The sequence below is a fragment of the Polyergus mexicanus genome, unplaced genomic scaffold, assembly GCF_030449975.1.
Source record: "Polyergus mexicanus isolate NDT 795.1 unplaced genomic scaffold, iyPolMexi1.0 SCAF_15, whole genome shotgun sequence".
Taxonomy (NCBI): Eukaryota; Metazoa; Arthropoda; class Insecta; order Hymenoptera; family Formicidae; genus Polyergus; species Polyergus mexicanus.
The window spans coordinates 4,195,173-4,221,285 of record NW_027223335.1 but is presented as its reverse complement, the minus strand read 5'-3'; the positions used below and the strand labels follow the sequence as shown (position 1 = coordinate 4,221,285).

General features: G+C 33.5%; 2 protein-coding genes across 9 annotated transcripts in view; one reads left to right on the top strand and one right to left on the bottom strand.

Annotated features, from left to right (window-relative positions):
* Positions 1–14,899, top strand: part of Nha1 (Na[+]/H[+] hydrogen antiporter 1) — a 29,709-nt gene extending 14,810 nt beyond the window's left edge. For all 5 annotated transcript variants that reach the window (XM_070307857.1, XM_070307855.1, XM_070307856.1 and 2 more), the window contains 4 exons: positions 6,436–6,700; positions 9,443–9,643; positions 11,800–11,964; positions 13,703–14,899. In XM_070307857.1, coding sequence (XP_070163958.1) covers positions 6,436–6,700; positions 9,443–9,643; positions 11,800–11,964; positions 13,703–14,230 — 1,159 coding nt within the window. In that variant the 3' untranslated portion in view covers positions 14,231–14,899. The remainder of the gene's footprint in view (positions 1–6,435; positions 6,701–9,442; positions 9,644–11,799; positions 11,965–13,702) is intronic.
* LOC138939743 (G-protein coupled receptor Mth2) lies at positions 14,858–25,646 on the bottom strand. 4 transcript variants are annotated; one of them, XM_070307852.1, is made up of 12 exons: positions 25,570–25,646; positions 24,752–25,429; positions 23,567–24,350; positions 22,532–22,882; positions 21,699–22,002; positions 21,195–21,426; positions 20,324–20,553; positions 20,158–20,236; positions 18,805–18,986; positions 17,781–17,964; positions 16,859–17,202; positions 14,858–15,069 (listed from the first exon to the last, which is right to left on the bottom strand). In XM_070307852.1, exons 3-11 carry the CDS (start codon positions 23,846–23,848, stop codon positions 16,860–16,862), a joined length of 2,187 nt encoding a protein of 728 aa, XP_070163953.1. In that variant the 5' UTR covers positions 23,849–24,350; positions 24,752–25,429; positions 25,570–25,646; the 3' UTR covers positions 14,858–15,069; position 16,859. The 4 variants fall into 4 exon arrangements, with proteins under 4 accessions (XP_070163953.1, XP_070163952.1, XP_070163951.1 ...); XM_070307851.1 differs by lacking the exon at positions 14,858–15,069 and having other exon boundaries at positions 15,859–17,202; positions 23,567–24,031; positions 24,235–24,350; XM_070307850.1 differs by lacking the exon at positions 14,858–15,069 and having other exon boundaries at positions 15,859–17,202.
* Between the last annotated feature and the right edge of the window lie 467 nt (positions 25,647–26,113).

Genomic DNA, 26,113 nt, shown 5'->3' with positions numbered 1-26,113 from the left:
TATATATTAATACAGAAATAACATATTAATTGTCACGCGTATCTTACTTCATTATTGTGAATATTATAAAATAAGATACTAAGAATAATTTTAAATTATTTTAACATCTTGAATATTTTTTGCTAAAAAAAAATTGCCTATATAAAAAGTCTTTGTACATGTAATAACATATTTGTGTAAATGAATATTTTTAAATGGAATTTCAATAATTACTTTTATTATACCAATTATATCTTTGATATGCCACCAAGATTCCTAAAAGCCTGCCGCCTTTTCGTTTCGAAATAGATTTCCTGCAATTGTGCCTGGATTCGCCCGATCATCGCCCTTCCAATTGCTCAAATTCACCTTATGACCTGAGCGGCTTACTAATGACAACGGCTGCGACGAAGCGCAGCTAGAATCGCAAATGTCGAGCCATCGTCGATCGTAGGAAATGCTATGCTTGACCTTGCTAGGAATTTAATCGACGCGAAAACAGTTTTATCGGTTACCGATAATTGGCGAAATATTGCTCTTTCTTCCCTTAAGAAATATAATTATTTTATATTCAGTTTCTTATGATAATATCTTCTTTCTGCCATAAAAAAAATCTAATTTTTTTGATGAATTCTGACAAATTCTAAATACTGATTAAATGGAAAGAAAAGTATATAACAATAGTTCTTTTTATATTTCTTATAATAAAAGCTTGCGCTATATAAATCGTACTAAGTGTATCTCATATCAATTTTCTCAGATATTAATTATCGAGAAATCACCGATAAGAAAACTATTGGATTATTTATCTTGAATTCAAACTGTGTGCAAGTTTCATAACTTGTATGCAAGTTTATATAAAGATTACGCGAATCGCGATTACAGATCGATAATTATCGATATTTTCGGAATTTATTTATTCACACACACACACACACACACAAACAAGTATTCACAAACACAATATGTACTTCAAGCACATGACACTCCGTGTAGTCTACTCATTATCGCAACATAATATATTCGGTATTTTATCATGTAATGTGATTTTTTTTTCCTCAATATTACAAGGCTGTCTCCGTAATCTGTTAATCTATTTTTATATCGATATATTCAGATTTATTGATAAGAATCGCAATTTATTTAAAGGGAAAATATATACACATAGAAAGAATGAGAATTTGTCTATATAAAATAATGCAACTTATGAATTAGTTGACAACAATTTAAAAATAAAGATGATTTAACATCTGTCAACATTATGCGACAAAAAAGGTTGCATTTAAAGGATCATTAAAAAACATTATACGTTTCGAGGAAACCTAACAAAATTCCATTAAGCTTGGAAGATAATTCCAAAGTTGCGAAACGAAACGACATTGTAAATGCTTCTAATTATTTTCTAATCTTTTATACCGTCAGACTTTGGATTGTCTTTGAGATGATCTTTTAAACTTTTGCGTTACGTAGATTCCGCGTTGAGCGCAATATTAAACAGAACTGGCGGTTTCATTTTTGACAGGGAATATATTCTATGTTTATGTTTTTTTAAGGGGAGAGAGAGAGGAAAAGTTATCTCTAACTAGAACTCTGTTATATGTTGAAGTTAAATGTGACATACATAGCTTTAGCAAGCGCATACGCGTTAGAAGGCCGTGTACTAAGCTAAATGCAGCTAAAAACGAACAAACATAGAGATTATGCAGTGATTTGCATGCACGTTTAAATTTGGAGTGAAGTTACCCTTTATATATTAGCGTAAACATCGCAACACCCCAAAACTAATAAGTGATTAAATCACGGATTTACTTATTGACTTGTGTAAATTTTTTTTTTTTTTTTTTTATCATTAATCATGAGAAAATTATCGAAATAGTTAGCGATAGTTGCAAATTCGAATAGAGGAAAATCATATATTCGATATAATTTTTGAAATGCAATCGAAAACATTTTGTGATTTAATTTCCAAATGATTAGAAATGCAATCTTGTTGCGAGTTTATGAATCTTAAGTGGATATGCAATAATATTCAAAAATTGCAAAATAACTTGATAAGTCTCGATAATAGTCTACAATAGAATCTGTGTTATTTGTACTACGATATGTGAATAATACAGTTTTTCGATATCGATCATCAAGGAGGGAGAAAGGTTCTTCTCACGTTTGATTCCTCCACTTGTTCAGAACTTTCCACTTATATATCTCAGCGATATCTCAGTAATGCAAGTCGTATCAGTCGCGTTTCTTCGTGTATTTTTTTCTTCCGAGGAATCTCACGCTTCCACATCGATAAGATGTACGAGCATGGATGGCCGTAAATATTCTTGCGACATATGCCATTTACCGCGCAATTTGCACGACGCACTAGAACGTATCCTTCTAGGTGCGCTTATTTTCTTATTAAGGAAAAAATTCCTTTGATCCTGCGAGATTGAAGTGACGTGATATTTACAAGAAACATAACGGGTGTTTATTTTCTCTCCTCCGCATCTATTCTTTCGTGACGCTTATACAATATAATATGGACAAATATCTCAATTTTTACACGTTTAGAACTTCGCAATTCACTTTATAATAATATAATATCTATTAGCAATGTGTGTGAAACTCGATATCATATTTTTCAGATAATTATTTATATAATTATCAATGTATAAATATTGTATATGTATGTTTACATTATATATTATTGCTTTCTCTCTCGATGTAATGAAAAGATTGCGAGAGTTATTTTATTTGTAAAATTTCTCTGCTACATCACTGTATGCAGATCGCTGCAACGAGTTCGTTGACATAGACTTATTTACGGATGCGGACTTATTGATTATACGGATCGTAAATTATACAACACATGAGAATGGAGCCGCCTTCGACATTAGATCACTTTAATCTACAAGGATAACCAGAGCAGCGATGTTACACGACTCCGCGAGCAATGGATTTCGATGATTGCTCAGAATTGATCGCCTTTTCGATGATATGCAAATTTTTGATGGATGATACACGTGTACAAAATTGAATGTAGAACGCGTAACGTCGATTGCGAAATTATTGTATTATAACAAGAAGAAACTCTTCGGAAATCAGATATAAGGATCTAATGCCGGAAGTTTGAATATGGAAGATTAAAATTTTGGCGTGCTAATCCAACGTGCCAAACAACTGCACTTTGCAATTTAAATGAAACGGCGGCAAGAGAGGGTTTTCGCGCTACTAAATTATAATCCAATATTCATTTTCGTTTACATAATCATGAAGTCATGGATCGTTCGTATGTTTTATATATTCACCGCGTGGCCGCGTTATATTACGCGACAATTAAGCAAACATCGAGACGCGCATTCATGTTTCACGAAACGTTATGCAAACGTATTCGATATTATCAATTATCGATCTATCGTATGCTTCACATCGGTGTTTACTGTCTCTATTATATTTTTATTACACAAGTGGACCGTAGTCTTACGGGTTAATCATCTCATGAAATGTTTAACCCTACTACAATCACACAAGAAAAGAATAAAATTAACGGAAGAGCAATTTTCCCCACCATATTTTAATTAAAAATAAATATCTTTTGTTATCTTATTATTATTATTATACGTATCGTATACGTGCATATGAGAGGAAAATTATTTGTTCGATATTAAAACACGATTGGAGAATCTCGCGCGCTATTTTACGTAGCGTATAATATAACAATGTGCAAAATGCAATAATGATGCTAATCTTCTTATACGTGTAATTTTTCTTTTAGATAACTAAAATCAAATACAAAACTCATTTAAAGTTTGCAAAATATCATTTTACAGTACGCGTTCTACATGTGGAATATATTGTATGATGCACGCTCTAAAGATATATAATAATATTTAATAGAATATTTTCTGTATATATATATATATATATATATATATATATATATATATATACATTCAAAAAGGCACGTTAGGTCGATACTCGAATGTCCTCTTCAAAGTCTCGAAATTTATCGTTATTTCTTTTCTGTGATTGGTTCTTTCGATATGAGTAACTGTTATCACATAACTATTATATTCCTCTCAAAAAATGAAAATTTATTCTAATAAATATCCGTTGTTTTGATACACTTTGGATCATTAATAATGAGAATTAATTTATTGAGCTTATTAATTTTTTTTTAAACAAACAAGTTTTTCTTTCTAAAAATAATTTTTATTTCCATTTTTATCAAATTCACGATAAAAACAGATGCCTAACACTTTGAATAAAACTTTCGAATTTTGATCGCAAAATAATATCCAGTTTCAGGCGAGGACCGTATCTCGAATCGACGAGATAATTTGGACTAAGAGTTAAATCCGAAACGGAAAAAGACAAAATTGATTGATGGGAATGCGATTAATATTCGCTTCGATTCTTGTCAGAGTAGATATATATTTTCAAAATGTAATGGAAAAAAGGCCATGGTGTTCGGCTATTTACATATAAAGACATGATATGACGATATCATATAATGTATTAGACAAGAGACGAAACGGAATTAAATCCGATGGAAGATACTTCCATCCCGTCCTTATCGAACAATTGATGGAATTTTAACCGATTTAAATCGAAGCGCCTATAGGAGTGAAATCGAAATATCACGCAAAGATGCTACTAACATTCGCGAAACACTAAAAATCGATGCGCACTAATGCGCGCTTAAATACGCCTACTATATATGAGTTATTTGCGACTCGTGACAATGCTGTAAAAGCATTCTCACCAACGTCAAGGCGTACCTATTAGGAAGATTTATTTATATAATTTGTAATTTATTTCATAATTACAGAGATTATACATTTTTACATAAGTGAATAAATATAAAGTTAAAAGTAAAGATAAATATTTGCGGATATTAAAATATTCGAAAATATAATTAAATTTGCCGATTGTATTTACATGATAAATTTTGATTCAATGATTCTCGGATAAATAATAATATCTTATATACCGGAGAAAAAGGTGAGCGCTAAAAATTGTTAAATAAATTAATTTATCGTTGCCGCAACACATTTAATATGCAATACGTAAAATAAAATTAATTTGTGCTAAATATTTGGTTTTTTTTAAATCTTAAATTAATTATTTATTAAGTAATTTATATAGGGTTATCGCTCGCGTAATTATTTCGATAAGGGAATTGTGTGACAAAAAGTTTGTTAATTTATAATTTTTATGATTATTATTTGATGTAGTATATTTTACTTGGAATAAAATAAATAAATAAATTGCGCGAGATATGCGCTTTGATAAAAAGCTATTATTGCAACTCCCATTTGCCCTTTGTTTATTATTATATTTATTATTGCGGTATTTTTACGCATCTTTTCTCGAAAGTTCATTAAGTTGGTTAATTGTAATAATTACAAAGAATTACTTTCCGACATTTGTCGCAATCGCGTTTTGAAAAGAAATTTTATAACATCTTGTAACATATTATAATTTTTGGCTGAATATTTTCTGTGCTTTTTTACATTCCAAATTAATTTCGATAATTTGGCCAATACCGTATATAAAATCTAATGTCCATTTAAAAAATATAAACTATTTTAGTTTGATTAAGAAACTATTTGCGTAAATTAAATAAATATTATTATTTTACGCCAAATTTTTATATTCCGAGAAGATATTTCTCTGTTTAAAGTTAGGATTTTAAAAAAAATTGTGGCTTATTAAACAAAACAATTAAATAACATTAAATAACACAATAAATAAAAAGAATTAACGATGCATGCATGGTGTAGCGCGCATTTCGTAATATTCTAGTGAGAAACTAACGCAGCATATGTTATGTCGGTGTAAATTCGACGCGTTTCCCTGCGATCGGAGAGCGACGCCGACGTCGCGTCACGCCGTGCAAAATACAGCGCGACTTCGTAAACCTTTTCTCTCGCCGGGAAACTCATAATAGGATAACTTTCCTAAGGTGTGCCTTTCCTAAACGGGTTTCCGAAAGTTCGAGACAACCAAGGCTTTAACGATCGTCCGCATCTGAATTTTCATCGTAAAGCCGCGCTCGGCGTGTGTGTGATGAGAGCGCCTCTCCGAAACTTTTGTCGCCCGTTTTCGATTTGGCGGATTCGAAGGCTTCGAAGACGCATGAATTGCAGAAAAGGGATATGTCAACCTTCTCTACGTTCTATTATAGGAAAGTTGGTTAACTCCTTTTCTTTTGAACGTGTTATCGAACTTGAAAATATGCGTAACGTGGTCAAAACCACGTGTAGTGAACTTTTTCTCTAACGCAACTTTTTTTTTAACGAAAAGAATAACTTTCTTTCTTCCAGGAGAGTTGACTTTTGATAGCGGATATTCTTTCCGTAGTGATCAAATCATAATGCGCTCCCAGTTACTTACTAATACCGCGCACTCCTGAAAAAATTATTACATATTTCTCTCGAAATGTGACTTTTCTCTTTTCCTTTTTTGCAGGAAAATCGCCTTGGTTATCATACTTACCAGAGCGGGCTTGGATCTCGATCCAACCGCTCTGAAAAGATTAAAGATCACGGTGCCGAAGATGAGTTTGATACCATGGGCGGTGGAAGCAACGGTCGTGGCAGCGTTGACGAAATACCTCTTGGATTTACCCTGGATATGGGGTTTCCTCCTTGGAAGTATCATAGCGGCCGTCTCGCCAGCCGTTGTGGTGGCTTGTCTCTTCAGGTTACGTGCCAAGGGTTACGGAGTTGCCAAGGTAAAACCGTTTAATCAGTCCTTTGTCGAATGTTCACTCATCGCGAGATTTCATCTCTCATTTAAAAAAAAAATTAGTCGTGAGTTTTCTGGATTTAATTTTGCCCGACTTTTGTACACACCGAGTAATGAAATAGATTTAAATCTAGACTTTAAGCTCATAATAAACAGTAAGATTAATCTCGTAAGATTTTTCTTTAAGAATAATTACACCATTGTTTAAATATTAATATTTATTGACAGGCAGTTATTTTTTTTATAATACGGATATGTATACGATATATTTTTCTATCACTTTTTCTTTTGATCTTCTTTTTTCTTTTTTCTTTTTTTTTTTGCTTTTTCTCTTTTCACGTTTGAAATAATTATTTTATTCGCAATTTTGCAATTTATATAATTAAATAAATTATGTAAACGAAACTAAAGAGAGCAGAGCTTTGCAAACTTTCAACAAAGAGAAATGAATAGATTACACGGTGCAGATGGTGGTTATTATAAGTGTTACTAAATTAATATTTAATTGTTAGCGCCCGAGTAATTGATTACATCGCGGCTCATATATTTTACATTAATTGAATGTCCTTGCAAAGCGAATAACAGCATGCGGGTATGCGAGCGCTATGTTTGACGCGCTCAACATTGGCGCATTAGAGGAGTTTCCGTGTTAATAAGCGCGCGAGAATAATTAAATTTCTTTCGTCTTATTATGCAGGAACACGATAACCGAGCGCGATAACGATTTCACGGGCAATGGAATATCATTCTCGCGAAATCTAATTTATGCATTGCGCGACATTTTGGACGCTTCATTGAAATTCTTTGTTGTACGAATCGGAAATCAGCCGAAACTCAGGCGCATCGTACGGTATACAATCGCGATTTTCTTCCCAATTTAATTATATAATCACGCTGGAAGAATTGTATCGGAGGAAATTTGCAAAAGTTTGCAATGCGGCAGCGTAAGGATCCGATATTATACAAAAGCTGCAGTGGAACAAAAAGACAAAATGGAAGAAGAAACGTACCGGACTTAAATAATTCAGTTTGGGAAATGGAGTGAAAGTTGCTCGAAGAGTACAAAGACTATTGCAGTGAATGTGATATTCATGAGTCGAAAAAGATCCAGACAATACTTCTTCATTTGGCGGAATGTAATGCAACCGGGCCGGAAGGGCGAGACGTACCGACGTGATCCACGCCAGGCTCTTGATACTCGTCGGTTGCGAGATATATCAAGGATTCTTATCGCGTCGCGATGGAAAATTTTACCACGAGACATTGACCGATCGTCGCCGTAAGAGCCCTACGAGTACCTACAAGAGTATTCGTAAGGACTCACGAACGCAAGCTTATGACGAGCGAAAGGAAACTCGGAACGCTGACCTCCTCCGCTGATCTTGACGTAGTGATCGTGTGCCGCGATCTATTACATGTCTTCCTTCTTTCTCTTTCAGTCTTTTCGTAGTCCGACTCCGAGAATCACGATAGTCGGCAGACTTAAATCCCGAGCGAGCTATCGTGACACCGATAACGCTGCCCTGACACTATAAGGATCGTGCTCGAGTATCGTCGACTACTCTCAATAGCACCTCATCTGGTTTTCTTTCTCTTTCTTTCTCTGCCTCATCAGATCAGAATCTTTTTATTTCTTAAGAGAGAAATGATTTGTCATTAAATATTTTTATAACTAATATTTTTAAGCATTTTTTAAAAAGTTTTTGATGTATTATTCTCGATGATATCTTAAATCGAAAGTATTTTGATTTGTAATATTTAATTTTAATTTCATTTTCACATTTTAATTAAAACAAGATTATTGAAAATACATAAAAATTTCTTCTCTCTTTATTCCTCTATTTATTATTCTACATGAAAATCGCGAGATATGTATTAAACCATTTCAAACACGATACGAAATAAATATAAAAAGTTTTATATTAATGAAATAACACAACATTATTAAATGCATTTCCGAAACTATATCATTAGAAATAAATGAGAGAGAGTTGTATTCGTTCCAACCAATACCAAGTTCGAAAGGACTGATTTTTCTTTCCTCTTTATAGTTTTCCTTTTTCGCTAGCCTCGCGGGCATCGTTCTATCTCTCGTCTTAAAGGATTCGATTTTGGAAAAGATTTCTTCTAATTTATTTATGGGCTCGTGTAATCTTTTAATCCCTTTGAACTCGTTCAAAATCTGCTCGTTTCACAAGCGTGGCAATAAAAAAAATCTTCATTAACGAACTACATGTAAATCGAATCCTGTATCAAAGAGTACTCGTAGTTTACTCTTTAAAATAGTTTTCTATGGTTTTCCTCTTTTTCTCTTCCATAATTGTTACGTGAAAGAATGTTTACACGATATCTCTGCGGGCATGTTATCTGAAAATCTGTAATATAATGTCGCAATAGAGCTAAATAATAAACTCGGAATATATATTATACATTTGCTGACATGACGTATAAATGGTCAATGCATATTTACAACTCCCGCTTTATACGATTGCACGCGATATTATATTACTGCACGATATCAGAATCTATATGTAACGTTAAGTTTTTTATTCATAAATACGATTATTATAATATATTGATGAGAAATATGATGTACGCATACATCGATGTATATACGTTGTTATGTATTGATACGGTTGATATGTAGCGACATATTAGTACAGAAAATGAAATTCTGATGTAAAATCTTGATTTTCATGGAATTAATGAGTTTGTAATATATTTCCAGGGCATTCCGACGTTGATTATCGCGGTTTCCGGGATTGATGATGCGGCATCAGTGGCGGTTTACGGTATTATAAAGAGCATCATGTTTTCCCACGACGCGCTATGGTACCAGATCCTTCAGGGGCCCATCGCTATTATCGGCGGTCTGGGATTCGGTATCATGTGGGGCTGGTTGGCCAAATACGTGCCGGAAAGAGGCGACGTAAGTACTTTCTAAATCGTTAGTACTTACTAAATCGCGCGATAGAAATTACAATTGTGAACTGCGTTTTCGATCTAATATGCGAGTTATATTAGAAAATGTACAAGGGTGAGATATTACTTTCCTCATCTCTCTCGTACTTGGACACTCCGCGTCGAACGAAGCGGAGTTGACACGATGTGCGTAGATGTGTTTTGATCTTTCTCTTTAAGAGAGAATAGCTTCCATTCATAAATTATGTCAGCCGGTGTTTGGGAAAACCGTGGCTTCGAGAAGAAACGATATAAAGTACAAAGTATACGTAACATAGCAACTATATATATATATATATATATATATATATATCGCTATTTTCAGAGTTTTCCCACCTTTCGATCCTGAAATACACGCGAAAGATATGAAACAATGCCGCATTAAATAATAATATCGCGCCTTTCTCACAAGAAGAAGCTTTCAAGGATGCCATTTTAATTATTTTCATTCGTGTAAATATAATTTGCATAAAATTGGCTCATTTTGCGTCATTTTCTTCGTTACACGCGGTTAGTCGGATAATACGAAATCGACGATATTCCAGATCGAGATACAAGAATAAAGGGGCGAAAATAGGGTCAACCGGCGGGTCGTCGTGTCGTTCACCCCACATCGCGCCGCACGGTGAATCTCCCCGCGGTAGATTCCGCTGCATACCGCCAAAGCAGCACTCGCGAGGATAGAGCACACTCGCAAATCCGAATAAATCTACTATCGCCGGATAAATCCACTTAGAGTAGTTACCATTTTGCCGTGAAAATCCTCTGTAAACACTTTATGGATTGTGTACAATCAGGCTGCCACATTCGTAAACCGCCGAGTATCGTCGCGAGGGCACTTTCGCCGACACATAAACGCTCATATTCTCTCACTCTCGATGAGATCTCCGATGAATTTAAGCACATTTGGAAATTCCGTTAGTCATTCCGTCAAAGAATTCTGAGAAGCTTCATAAAAGAAAAATAGGATATCTTTTAGACACATCTTTGTCGTGTGCCTTTTCCCATTTAACGCGTGGCATTTGCTCTTCTTACATATCCAAGTTATTTAAGACTTTTATCTATCGAGGAACGCGCGTTCATATTTTATATAGAAATCGACAGGAAGTTTATAGTTAACGCAAGCGTCTTGCGAAAATAGATCCGCCCCCGATAAGTTTTAAGCGAGTAATGATACTCAAAATAGACAAAATAGACAATTTAGATTCCGTTTTCGTCTCTAGAAGATAACATGAAATAATATAATGTATCTTCTATTAAATATACATTTAATGACACGATTGCCTTTTAACAATATCTATATAATTTTATTTATTACAAGATACCATTGTAAGATTTCGCGACACTGCGGCGTTTCCTTCATCGATCGCGAAAGATTGGAAATTTAATTCAATTTGGTCGAAGATCTGCGAAGATCATCGATTTAGATAAATTAAATATTTAAGCGCAAATGGTTTCGACAAAGGAGATGTCGAGTACTCGGTTAGGCGCCGCATCGGCACCTCATCGTATCTGAAGTATCATTCGCGTAAGGATTAATGCCGTGGCACTGCGCCGATAGTTGCAGTATTCTTAGCACGCTGCAACCTGATTTAACGATTTCGGATAAACTTAAACTACAATGTAGAGAAGAATGTGTTTAAAATTGTTACTTTCTTCATAAATCCTATTTATATGCTATTGTCACACGCTAAGTTTATATTACTTCGTAGACTATATTTACTTTCTTTCTCTTTTTCATCTTTATAGCGCCCAGGATTATCCTGCTTCGAACATAAAAAAATTCATTTTTATAATTTATATGTCTGTCTTATTTCCGTAGGCTTCTTGCGAAAGGATTTTAGCACAAGAACGCGAAATGTTTTTAATAATCGTTATTTGAACAATGAAAATGCGCTATTACGAGGCGAGCTTGAACTCCTCCTGATATTACTCAAGTGTATCGTCTACGTTTACCGTATCGAGCGTATATATGTCTTGAGCGTGTATATCAAGGGGAGAGAGAGAGAGAGACGCTCATATTTGGAAACTTATCTTTCATAATGAGATCAATAAATCACTTGGTAATTATGATGCGGTGCTTCCGTTGGATCCTAACGCTTCGTTTATGCGCTAATGTTGCAGCCGTTTATGGTGCCTCTTAGAGTGCTGATGTTACTCGGAGGTGGGTTGTTGGCGGTTTTTGGCAGCGAGGCAATCGAGCTCGGCGGTGCTGGACCGCTTGCGGTCGTAGCTGCAGCTTTCGTCAGCTGTTACTTTTGGCAACAAGAAGGTTGGGAAGTGGACGACGTAAGTACAGATTTATATACAAGTTTTAAAAAGTTTCCATCTAATATTGTTTTCTCTGACGTTTGAGTAAATCGCTGATAAAAGATTTATTATTCAAGTGTTTTACTCAATCCTTTTTTTTTTTCTTATTCACATATCGGATATTAGATAGAAAATTTGTGAATTTCTTATAACTTGTAAGAATTACGTATAAATCTATTTAACATACATGTTATACATACTGTTATATGTTAAATTCGTAAATTATTTTCGTAAACCTTGTTAAGATTCGAAAAAAGACAACGTAGACGAAACCATAGCTAAATCAATTCCTAGAAATATTGCGAGTTAAGTATCGAGATATCTTTTTATCAATTCTTCAAAATTTCCATCTAAAAACATACAAGATATTAAATATTTAATCTATTGGCGGAAGGAAGAGGTATCGGTGACGGAAGGCGCCGGCGGCGCTTCACTCTCCTACCCCCATAACTCGAATCTCGTGAAATATTCAGGCCGACGTATCGTCGCTATTCGGGCTGGGGAGGGGGGGGGGGAGGGGGGTGCGGATTGGAAGTCAACCGGCTCGTTCCTATTTCCGCATCTCGCGTCGCATTCCCGCTGTCGACGACGGCGGTGGCGGCGACGCGTTCTTTCGCACACGCGTTCCGTGACGTGACTGTAACCAGCACATCTGTCGATATTACACCCCCCCGTATGCGATATGCGTCTCGTATGTCCCCGTCGAAGCCCATCGGCCATAACATATCCCGGTCGGATTAATTACTACGCAACAATCGCACGATGATGCGGCGACGGCAATGCCTTTTGTCTTAAATAATGATGAATGATGTAATTTATCCCGAGTTTAAACATTGTTTTCCGCATATATGCGATATCGTATGTGATTAAATCTCATCAGATATATCGCGCAATTAAACGAGACTAAACGCGCATATATAATTGGATTAGAATGCAAATATAATTTCGCACACACACACACACACACACACACACACACATACGTATATATGTATATGTAATATTAGATAGATAGACGGTGATATGTATAGTTTAATACGAATAAAAATACAATCGTATTATTTTCTGTAAAATATTTCATATATCATTATATGTATATACATATTCCTTAAAATGTTTAATATCATCTATTTGATATTATCTTAGAAGTATATAATAATACAATACGTTAAAAAAAACGTATATTAGAGAGAGCATATATTATGTTATTATTTTCTTGTATCCGCGAGGCTGACGCGTGCCATTATCAGAAAATTGTAATTAATAAATTAAATAAATCAATATCGTCGAGATTTCCTATTGTTTACACGCGCATCGCGTGCGCGTGTAAACAATAGCGCTAAATACGAGCCTGCACATACCCCGTGAACTGTGGATATTCTGTATTTCCATGCAACGTTGGAAGATTTCCATATCCCGATATCGAGCTCACGAACAATGCGATGCGATATCATCGCCGAATACAGAATCGGTTATCCTTTAAAGGAAATTCGATGGAAAATCATTATTTTATGGAAATCATTTTCTCTCGAAAAGTCGTAGCGTTTTCATATCTTACGCGCCTGTATGTCGGCAAATATAAATATAAACTTCTGTTTATTATTTCTCTTCTTATATTTCTAATTATTTTTGAAATTAAACAAAATTTTCTCCCTACTTATCACATCTATCATCACATGTATCCTGTCGCGGCTGTATGCTTTTTTTTTCGTTGCAGAATCCGGTGGCCACATCTTTCGAGATCTTCTGGATGATATTCGAGCCGATCCTGTTTGGCATTACCGGCATGCAGATCAAGATCAATGAGCTAGAAGGAAAGACCGTCTATCTCGGGCTAGGCTGTTTGATTGCCGGCATCGTCATCCGGATCGGGATAACGGTGTTATGCGGAATCGGTTCCAAGCTCAATCTCAAGGAGAAAATATTCATCGCTCTGTCCTGCATGGCCAAGGCGACTGTCCAGGCGGCCCTGGCTCCTGTCACTCTCGACGAGGTCGACAAGGATAACCAACATGAGGTCGAATACGCTGAGATGATACTGACGTTGTGCGTGCTCTCGGTGCTTTTGACAGCGCCGGCGAGTGCCATCATCATCACGCTCTCGGGACCAAAGCTCCTGACAAAGACTACCACGCCGGTCGCCCCACCGGAAGCTTGGAAAGCGCGCAGGCCGTCGATGCGCGACATTTCGATCATCAACGAGGATCCGGACCTCGAGGAGACCGCGAACGAGAGAAAACCCTGACGATCTCGTTTAATTCGCATTTAAAGTCAACCTCATAAGAGTCCGTCTTTATTTCCCGGCATACCCAAAAGTGCCCTTATTTTGGTTATTCAAGGTATTACTTAAAGATTATAAGTTATATTTATATAACTATCATCATTGGCGAGATATTAATTAATTATTACAAGGACGAGGTTTAATGATAACCGATTGAAAATGAAATAATTAATAGTGATATGGCAGGGATATCATAGTTGTAATTATCTTGAGTCGTTTAAATGGATTTTCAACTTTATTCAATCTGATGCTAAATCATCGATATTCTTGTTAGATCGGTGATGACTCTATAGTATAAATGCGATCATTCTTTATAGAAAATGAGGAAACGATCGTGAAAAATCTTGTATGTTTATACTATGTTACGAGGAAAGGATGCGTTTATTTAAAGTTTTCATGGTTCTAGGAGATTTCGGAATTTATACGTCCGAAAACTTTATTCTAGAAACTATTATATTATAGATGTATATATTTATAATAATGTTCAAATATAATTTTTTTTTTTTTTTTGACGATTATACTTTACGCACGAAATCTATAAGCAAGACGCTACAAACGTCTTTTATTATATGTATGTATGTATGTATGTATTGTACATATATTGTTTTAATAGATTTGTATTGTAATTGCTGATTTTGTTATGTATTTAAATGAAAAGAAAAGAGACTTGTTGCGGAAGAGATATATCCACATAGTGCTGGCAATAACATCAATAATAAGTAAAATAACGCGTAATAATAATTTTATCGCGATTCACTTGTTATTCAACGCTAATTTTTATTAAAACGAATTATCGTTTGTTCCTGCGAAAGAAAATCATTGGTTAAAGATTGTGACACAAGATTGTGTAAAGATATTTTTGTAACAAGTTATAACACACACGCAATGTATGCAAGAAACGCAATCAATTTGTGCGCTGGTCCGTACTACTATTAAGCGTGTATTGATTTTAGAAGCTCGATGAGTGATTGATGACTAAGTGGCGGCCGTGTTATAATAGACTTTATGATTTTAAGCGATACATTTATGCTAGAAAGAGATAAATTGGACGAGATTTAATATTAGCATCACTTGTCAAAGAATTATAGCCGCGATATACATCTTAGTCTTTTCTTCAAGGAGTATTTCAATAGTAGAAGAAAGACCGAACCGGTGGATTTTAGTTTCGAAGTGGCAAAAAAATTTGCTCTCACCCGCCGTTTTGATATTAAAATGGAAATGTAAAAACCGATGAATGCATCCTAGTGCAAGTAGACATATTATTTTGCGAAACAAAAAAAAAAAAAAAAAAAAAATTATTTTATCGTTAAACTCCATTTGAGTATATTAAAAATAAAAGCAATTTTTTGCTATCTATGGAGTTTTCGATATTTATTTTATTCCTGCGGATTACTACTAATTAGAAAAATAATTTATTATCGTAATACAATACGCGGAAATAAAAGTATAGTGAGACATCCTATAATCTTCCCTAAAAAGCTTTACTGTATTTAATTATTTGATAATATTGTTTCAAAAATAGCGGTTTTAATTTGTGCTTGTCGTTGATCGTAATTTTATCCGCGTAAAGAGATATTGGAAGAAATAGTTGAAGAAAAAAGAAATAGTTCTCCTTTAAAAGAAATAGTTTGTGCTGTATAAAAAACGCATCATATAATACTACCAATAGGTCAGTCACTTTTCGTCAATTGTATTAAAGGATATTCTTAAAAACGCAAAAATATATCAGAAATCAATTAAAATTTAAACGATGATTTTTTATATACATACATGACTTTGTACTTAATCTACTACACACACACACACACGCACAAAATCATGCTTACTTATACATTGTACTTGTCTAACAATACAATATCGTTTTTAATTTGTGATAATCTAATTTTTTTTATATTCTTGGTAACATTATGGCATAGTAAATTATTGCAGATAAAATTAATATTCTTTCTCTTTCTCTCGCGCTACCGTTCTCAGATTTTTCTAATAAACTTTCTTAACAAATTTCTGAGAGCCAAGATAATTATTAGTAAGTATATCGATACAATACATGGTAATATCAAAGCAAATTTCTTACAATGGCCCTATGCTCTATTTATGACACTATTCGCATGACGTCCAATGAAACGCAATTACCCTTGTGCCAATTATTCACTCCTTGTATTCTGTGAGGGTGATAAAATTATCCCAGATAGCAAATTAAGAGGTCTTGTTCGGAACATAATCCATTCATAATGGCTCTCAATAAAACCTCTTTCAATAAACTGTTTCTCTTTCTCTTTCTCTTTCTTTTTCATTATGATAAATTTATTAGTTTATTAAAATGCATTAATCGTTGGGCATGTTGAATATAGTAAAATATTGATAATAGTTATTTATATACGTATTTGGTTTATCTAACACACACACACACACACACACACACACACACACACACACACACACACAACGCGCGCGCGCACATACACACGCACATGTACAAAAGAGTTAAGTAGAGGATAGTCTGAAATAATTCGGATGGAGCGGGGATATCGAATATATGTAAAAAAAGTTAAGCGTAAACTATTCATCTGTACTAAGCAATTGAATTATTACCTTATGGCGCCGAACTGATCGCAAACGTAGTCATTAACGTACTGCTGCTCGCACTTTTCCTGACTCTGTAAGGATCTTGCAAAATCGTGGTCGCGTTACACGTTGGATTCGATTTATTCTTGCTATTTAATCCCAATCGTCTGCGAAGGGCCAGGTAAACGCGGCTCTTCAAGACAAAGAGAATAAAAATCGATAGGCCCTGGAGGCAATTGAAGACGTCACTAACGTAGAACAATGTGTAATGCCAGTAAATGTAATTTAAATATTTCTTCATGAAGAACGACACCACCTCGCAGCTCCAGGATATTCCCATAACGATGAACAGTTTGATATTCATGACAAATCTATTGGGAAAAAATATTATAGATATTGAAAAGATCCTTGCGTGAAATACAATTTAAACTATAGTAATAATAAAAATTAATTACATATAGAAGAAAGATTAAACTCGATAAAATTTCTGTTAAAATTAAAATTCTCTTATGGTTGTTATAAAAACAAAGTTATTCACATGTAACTAAAATTCAACTCTATTGGTCATTAAAAAAAAAAAAAAAAAAAAAAAAAAGACCGACAGTATTTCGACTAACTCATCACTGAATTCGATGGTGTATAAACTAAACGCATTTTCAAACACATACGATTTTTATTACCGTGCTTCTAGTTTTAAATAGTGAATGATTCTTGCATTTTTTTTACGCGTAGTTGTATTAGTACTAAAGCGATTTCGGGGAAGATGCTCTCCCTCGAAGATGGTAAAACCAATCTCAAAACCACATATGTCAGAATTTATGTACGTTAACCATGAATTTATTGTTAAAGTATCTTTTTCTTGTTTATGATTGTAATTTGAAGACAAAACAGAGATCATTGAGCTTTTCTCTAGCCGAGAGAAAGTTGACGAAAAAATAAAATAACTCACCTACTTCTATCGGAATGAAATCGCTTGCTCCTAGAATCCATAGGATCCGTAGTTACTCTTTTTATCTCCGCTTTCACCTTATTGCAATGTACCGATGTGAGAACGAAAAACACGACGTTAGATATCAGTTGAATCGCTATGGGGCCGATAAAGAAAGTTAATTCGCTGAACGAATCTGGATTTTCTGTAACATTTGATTAAAGAATATAGAGAGCACGTATTTTTCGCATAAATATAAATATTCGCATTGGATGACGTAGTATCTCTCTTACGTACACACACACACACACACACACACACACACACACACACACACACACACACACACACACACACACACACACACACACACACACACACACACACACACACACACACACACACACACACACACACACCCGCAGTGATGCTAATATTTAATTATTTTCACATCATTAGTATTTGTTATAATAAAAGATATAATTATTTTTTACCATATTCAAATAGGAAATGCAACCACATTAAAACGATTCAGTAATGCATATCTTTATCTTCATTTCAAATCGTAAACGATCACTTGTCGCGGATCTCTCTTGATCATTACCGAACGCAATTTTTTCAGCATTATTTCAGCGATATAAACGATACTTTTTACGCGAGTAGTTAGTTTCTTTGCACTTTATATATTGAGGCGCAATGAGGCTTGAATCTGTACCAGCTCGATCAATATGGTTACTCAGAAACTTTTTAATTATCGGATAATAATTGCGATAGAAACTATCAAAGAAAAAGATTTTATTTGCCTTCTTTTCAATACGATAAACTTTGAACAAATTTTCCGATTAAAACTCGTACCATATTCTCAAACCCATCTATCTTTAATGCATATATTATAATAACAAGAGAGTATATGTGAAATCTTTAACGTTGAGTCAAACTTTTCGTTACAAGGCCAGCGATCTTTCCACGAACATTATAATTAGCACTGACAAATTTACGTTACATCATCTCAAACAGCAGTAATTGGTCCCAGCAGATGACTCACGTGTAAACCAACAGCTCGTATTGCCAATATCGGGCCGCAAATAATCTGGCAGGATATCCGTGTAGTCGACAATGATCACCAGGATTGATACTAGCAGAGAGAGGCCCCATGCATACAAGCAATATAACAGAAATTTTTTTTTATGTCCACGGGCCTTTGTAATCGTACTGCCACGTAAAACTCTGCGAAAAATAAGCTATCATTATTTTACTTATTAAATCTGAATACATCAAAGAACGCATTAATCTTTAAAAAGAGCGATAATTTCGAAATTCACCCTGTATATTTTTCTTGAGCTGATATTTTCTTAATATTAATCAAATAGATAGATGAAAAAAATTGAAAATAACTAATAACGGAACACGTGCATGGCGTATCACGTCATAAAAATTGTGTCATCCAGAACAATTCGATCAGATGATCTAATTCTAATTCGAGAAATCTATTAATTAAAAATCCAACCATAAAATTTCGCAAATATCGCACGAATAACACGTAATTTGCTTTTTAATGCAAAATGAATGAGAATGCGAATGTATAGGAAACGAACTCGTGGAATTCCCGATCGAGATTTCGGTATTAAAATACGTCGTCGTCAAGACATGGAGATCTATTTTCTTCGTATATTTACAAATCTCCCGTCCAGAATAGCATCTTGAATATATAAACGTTCGTAACCGTCGAGGGAGATCGGAGGCAAGACACTTTCCAATTTGAAGCAATCATTAGATTGCTTTTTTATATCGCACAATATGTACGAGATTTTTCTTAATAATCAAATAAATCAAAATATCATTCTTTCATTCTATTAAAAATTATCTTCTATTTAATTATTTTCTATAAATTGTAACGATGATTTTTACAAAACAAACGCAAGCTAAAACTACTGTATGAAACTATATACTTTCTGCTTTCTGTGTTATATCCATATAACGTTGGCGCTATATAAAATGCGTTGAGTCATTTCACTGTTTAATATTTGGCGTTGTATTTATATTTTTTTAACTATCGGTATACGCGTAGTACAACAATTTTGTACACAGAATCTATAGACGCATTCGGAATGATGGGAGGGTTAATGAGAACGGTGATAGCGATGAGACAATTCTGTAGAAGGCTAATGAAGCTTTATCGGGTAGATGAGACAACTAATAATAATTTTCGTAATCATAGACTATCAACGATCATTGTCATAAAATCATTAAAAAAGGCTTATCATTTATTTGGTATTAAAGGGTTGGTTATCAAAGAAAAATGATTATTGATTCTCGGAAAATACTCGCGCGCTGCCCCATCTATTCAATTGCCTCGATTATCCAGTTTGATCCGATCGTATTATCGCAAATGACTTACCCGAAAGTCCACCATATGTCGAAGCACATGACGTTGAGCCAGGAGAATGACGATAGAAAGCAAAAAAGCATAATGTAAGCTGAAAAAATATTTTCTTATTTCCTTAACATTGTTTATATATTATACATATTTCCTGATATATATGACAATGTATCGTATAACCAACCTAAAGCTTTGCATGCTGTCGTAGCTCTTAACTCCTCTGTTTCAATTACACTAGCGGGCATAATCCAGGGTATGATGGCTAAACAAGTAAAAGCCAGGAAGAGGCTGCCTATGTGACACATGAGCGTTTTACCGTGAAGATTTTGTAGACTCGGAAGGCACACGTATACTAGTAGAGTCATCAGCAGAAAAGCGCAACTAGTGATTTCCAAGGCGGTGTTCATTTGGTATCTATCAAGCCGAGTGAAAAATATGTATTTCACATTTTTACATATTACATATTTCGCAGTAAACACGCGTGACATGTTTGTTCAATGTTCATATGGCTGAGCACCGTTGCTTTCGTCAATTTGACAGACATTGATGAATGCTTCTCTTTAATCGAGTATACCACGAAACGTTTACAACTTTCAAATATCGAGCACCGTCTGTATTGTGCAGCATGCTATGTTTGTTTGAACTTTGTGAAGTTTAAACAAATCAAGCCAGTCGAGTTTCGCCAAGTATGACAGAATTTACGGTGAGAGAGTTAGGAGCCTTGAATTCATAGTTATGAATGTAATGTCAATACAAATTTAATACAATGCATTCACTTTAGCATTTGAACTTATACGTATGAATTTTTATTTATTTTAAAACAATTTTCCTTTCATATCTCAAAATGTTTCAGCATGTTTCAATATAATTTTTAAGAACACATTCTCTCTCTACGGTAAAGTTTACCAAAAAGAATATGATTGACGATGAAAAATAAAGTTGAATAGAGTAACAGAAATATATGATTATTAAATAAACTAAAAAAAAAAATGTGATTATTATATAATTATCAAATAATGCGATTTAAAGTTTAAAAGAAAATAAAAGTTTTGTACCTCGTTGGAGTGTCTTGAGGTATCTCTGGGTCTTCGAAACATATAAACAAATGAAAATTATGATCGAATTCCGATTTGTTATAAAAGATGTCCATGCAATAGTTGTTCTGGTCGAAGATCTGATAACCTTCGGCGAGAACATGTCCTTCCGTCGTCAATGACCATTCTTCTTCTCTTGGATCCACGGGATACATGCCATGTTTACACGGCTTCCCAATCAAGACTCCGTAATCTAAGCAATCAGAACAAAATTTGCGTCAGTAACTTTATATATATATTGTATATACACACACATTTTATTTATAATTATATATATATATATATATAAGGTTTCCTTCTCTCTCTCTCCGGAAATCGCAAATAATTTTTTTTATTTAATGTTTCAAAAACTTTTTTGTTATTGTATTTCAATTCGCAAATTTCAGGATACCTTGTATATATATATAAAAAGATGAATTTTTTCTTCAAGAAAACAATAAGACATTTAGATTTTATTAGAGCAACCTTTGCTTATGTTAAAAGTAGATGATTTCGTTCGATTCACGACGTTTGCTAAAGCCTGGTGAAATTCAATTGGTTCTTCGGGCGTAGTAAGTTTATTACATCCCCGAGTATAAAAAAATTCGTCCTCGGCGCAACACTTTCTAATGCAGGAGTTTCTGTCGCAGAATCTCGAATCTCTGCAAACGCGGGCTACTAATCTTCTATTAAACATAGAATTTGGCAGCATTTCGAGGCAGGCGTTATCCTCGATAAGAAAGAATTCCTCTTCGATGATATAATTATTTTTGGACACTGGAACCATTACCTGCCAAATTATTTGCCATTTAATGTTATTTTAATTCGCGCATTCAAAAGATAAATAACAGTTAATTTTGTTGCTATATTATATAAAATCATGAATAATATACAAAAGATTTTACAAAGTTTTTTTTATTTTAAAAAAGTCTTATAATATGTAACTATAATGATAATTATGTGAAATATTATAACATCTCTAAACTTCTTTAGACGTACATGACATACGTTACATCTCAGAATTCTCAAAAAGTTAATTTAATATGGCATTAAAATATTATTAATAAATTCATCTCGATAAAAAAAAAAATCTATTTAGAGAACGAAAATAATTAATTTATAATAAAAATCTGACTTAAAATTTACTTTTCAAGATTGAAGATTAAATTATCTGCAAATTTTTTTTACAATTGAAGATAATTTGTTCACTTGAGAAGATTAAATCTCTATGTATAATAATAATAGGGATAAAATTGTTTATGAATGAAAGGACATGCAACCGTAAAAAGCTTAGAAACTATCTTAGCTGCCTCGCTCACCGAGTAAGTTCCGTTTCGCAAGAAAATATCGTCTTTATCAATCTCGTAATCTACGATCGGACCTTTGCACGTAGGTGGACCTTCGTTAGCTATCACCACTAAATCTACATCAACCGATCCATTGGATAAAAATGTTAAGAGACTTTGTGATTCGTTTAGCCTAGGCACGCAAGCTTTCGTGCGGCTGTCAAATATGCTACTATGAGAGCAACATTTTCTAACATACGCGAGCTGCGGAAAGGATGTGTCGATCGCTTTTACTTGACGATCTTTATTTGATTGACAATAAACAATTATTACGGTCTTTTCTCCAGTTATTTGCTCGTAAAGTATCTCGAGACAAGCTGGAACCTGCGAACAATTTATTAAATTTATGGAGAAAGATTCGATACATTTTTAACATTGTTATATTTAAATATAGCGTTTCCTATAATCTATTTTTATAAAAATTTAAATTGGACAATATTTGATTAAATGGCGCGGCAATATTAATTTTAAGAAAAATACTATTAAAAAGATCCTAAGTACACATGTAATTATTGTTTTTTTCTAAATTGTATACATATATTGTATAAACGGTATTAAAAATATATTTAATTCCGTTTTTCTCAATATTCTCTGCATTTTTAGAAAGAAAATTTAGTATTCTTATCACATAGTATTTACATTTTTATATTAGAATATAGAAAAACGTAACGCATTCAAATATACTCGGGTAAATTGAAGGAGCGTGGTTCATATCTAATTATAAGGGACTAGTTGATATTTCACTTCAAAGATTGAGGCTTTTTTTCAGAATCAAGAATTAGCATAACTCATATAATTGAAATGGAATTTATATTATTTAGTTTTATAATAAAAAGATTGTATTGTATTTTCCATTCTTTATTATATATTTCATCATAAATGCGTTTCTCTTTTTAATTAAATTAAGAGCACTTGATTTTTACCTCGACGCAAGAATATTAAAATAAGAGATCAAGATCATATGAGATCCTATAAAAAGATTAATCCAATCAATTGTTGACGATTTACCTCTAAGAAATTGGAATCGAAATCGTCGAGTGGTGTTGTTACAATGTCTTCGGGTTCATCGCATTGCGGAAGTCCTTGGAATTCCGCAGGAACATTTCGATGGAGAACATAAAGTTCTATCATGCTATTCGATACCGAAACACACTCCACTGTGGAATGCCCTGAGAAGATCTTTCCTGGCGGACAACACTTTGCCAGATGCGATTCCGATGACACTTTTGTCGAGGATAACATCAGAGTACCGAGCAATACGAACCTTATCGCGAACATGATGTGTGGCATAGAAATACAATTATTTTTTTACTGTACGCAAGCAATCTCTTTTAATTATCCCCTCTTTAGATCCATCGCTCGACGTTACGCGTAAATTACTACTCTCCGGTTGTCACTTCCGTTACATTTCAAGTACACTTGAAAACTATTTTTTAATACGCCATACTCGCGTTTGTATTTATTTCAGTTTTTCTGGAATATAATTCACTGTCACTAATTTTGATACATACGCAATCGCTATTTTCCTTTGCATGATTTTGGAAGAAGAATTTTTTCTCTTGTTTACATTATCTTAGATTGTATTTTAAGTCAGTCTTTTTTAAATTCACTCGGATAATCTGTCTTACATTACAGATTTACAGTCGTATAATTTTTATATGCAACTAAATTATTACATTTGTAATCAATTTTACTTGCTGATTCTTCTTTCCAAGTTTTCTTTCCGACTCATCTTATATTACGTCTAGGTCAGCTGATTTGAAATCTCGAACAGCTGGTGTCCACGTGAATGCTATTCAACATATGGATAGAACGGAAATAAATGTTATGTTTAATTATCAGTGTTGAATTATCCTTGCACTGAATCATCGTATATCGAAATTTACATCGCCACAATTTTAGCACGTATTATATAATGTCTAATATCATATGAGTAATTATATAATAATATCGGATTAGTAAATCCTTTAGAGAGAAATTAAAAATCTTTCAATATTCATATTTTTCAAATCAAATCTGAAATATTTATAAGCCTTTGGCAAATAAATATTTTATATATATATCCCCAAATTAATTTATTCTTTATACAATAAAATATCTATGGTAAAATTTTATTTAGTTCATTATAGAATAAATAAATATAAGATCATATTAATCATTTTAGCAATTCGTTCATTAATATTTAGCACTCACCCAATTTATAAATTGCGATCTGGATCATTTTTTTCTTTTTATTCTCCGATTCTTTTGTCTTCCTCGAGCAAAGTTAAAAAGCGAGTCGTCCGTGTATCTCTTCATCGGCGTTCAATCGTGTTAGTGTTGTTTCAACAGACAAAGACGTCTGTGCAAACAATTTCAAAAACAATCTCGGCTAATCGATTTTATAATGTAGCCTTTATGATAAGCCGTTATTAACGCAATTATCTCTCGCATTTGTATATTTCATTGTAACATTGACGCAACTCGCGAAACTTATATGCGGCGAAGGTGAGTACGCGATTGAAACTGTCATTTATACGTATTCCTTTACGATGTACGTACATACAAATCAACGCGAAAAAAACGAAGCAAACTTTCAACTCTGTGCGCGCTCCAGCAATACCGGATGCTCGAGAATCGTCTGCACAAAGAGATACCACTTCCACGATCGTCCGGTTTCATCTGTCTCTTTCTTTATTCGTCCCTCCTTTCTATCCCTCTTTTCTCCCAATCTTTCAATTACCCACTCTCTCATTTACTCGTATACGTACGTATTCTCTCCTCATATCTGTCTCTCTTTCTCGCCCTATGATGGTCTTTCTTTATCTTCTTTCTTCTCAGTTTCTTCGAATTTGTCGATATGCAACAGAGGAATTGGGTTGTATCGAAGTTCTACGTTGATTTGAGTTGAAATATACCAATATAAGATTCAAAAATTATTACAACGCTTAAAATAATTTATATATATATATATATGTATATATGCGTGTGTGTGATGTATATTAAACTTATGCGAATATAATATTACTTACATTGCTATTATTGATTATTTCCGAACTGTCAAAATATGTGATTTCGACAGTTGCTCACAATGAAAAACTAATCATCGTGACCAAAAAAAAGCAACAATAAACTTTGAGACATTTAATAGACTTTTAAAGAACTTTGATACAATTGAGTGTCGATTTATCATTTTTAAGACATGCCTCTGTTAAGAGTGGCTTGTTTTTAATTTTTTCTGATTAATAAAAAATGCACGATATTTCTTTTTAAATATAGATTTTTATAAAATTTTATAAATATAAAAAATCGATTTCTTCGAATTCTTTTATTTAAATTATCTAAATAGACAAAAATAAATAATTAATTTTTTAATAAGTAAAAAATTAAAAAAATTTATAAATGAAATAATAATTAATGAATATTAATCATCTCATAGTTGCGAAGATTTTTCAGGCTTATTCTCTTCATATTCTATTTGTTTCTTCGTATATATGTTGGGCTTGCTATATAAATATATTTATTAAAACTATTTCTTTTTTTTTTTCAGATTCTTGTTTTATAATTGTCCAAAAA

Coding starts and splice junctions, on each gene's coding strand:
- LOC138939743 (XM_070307852.1), bottom strand. CDS start 23,848: ATGCCACACATCATGTTCGCGATAAGGTTCGTATTGCTCGGTACTCTG. Junction 18,987..20,157: donor GACATATGGTGGACTTTCGG/GTAAGTCATTTG, acceptor TATTTTTCGCAG/AGTTTTACGTGGCAGTACGA. Junction 17,203..17,780: donor TTTCATTCCGATAGAAGTAG/GTGAGTTATTTT, acceptor TTTTCCCAATAG/ATTTGTCATGAATATCAAAC.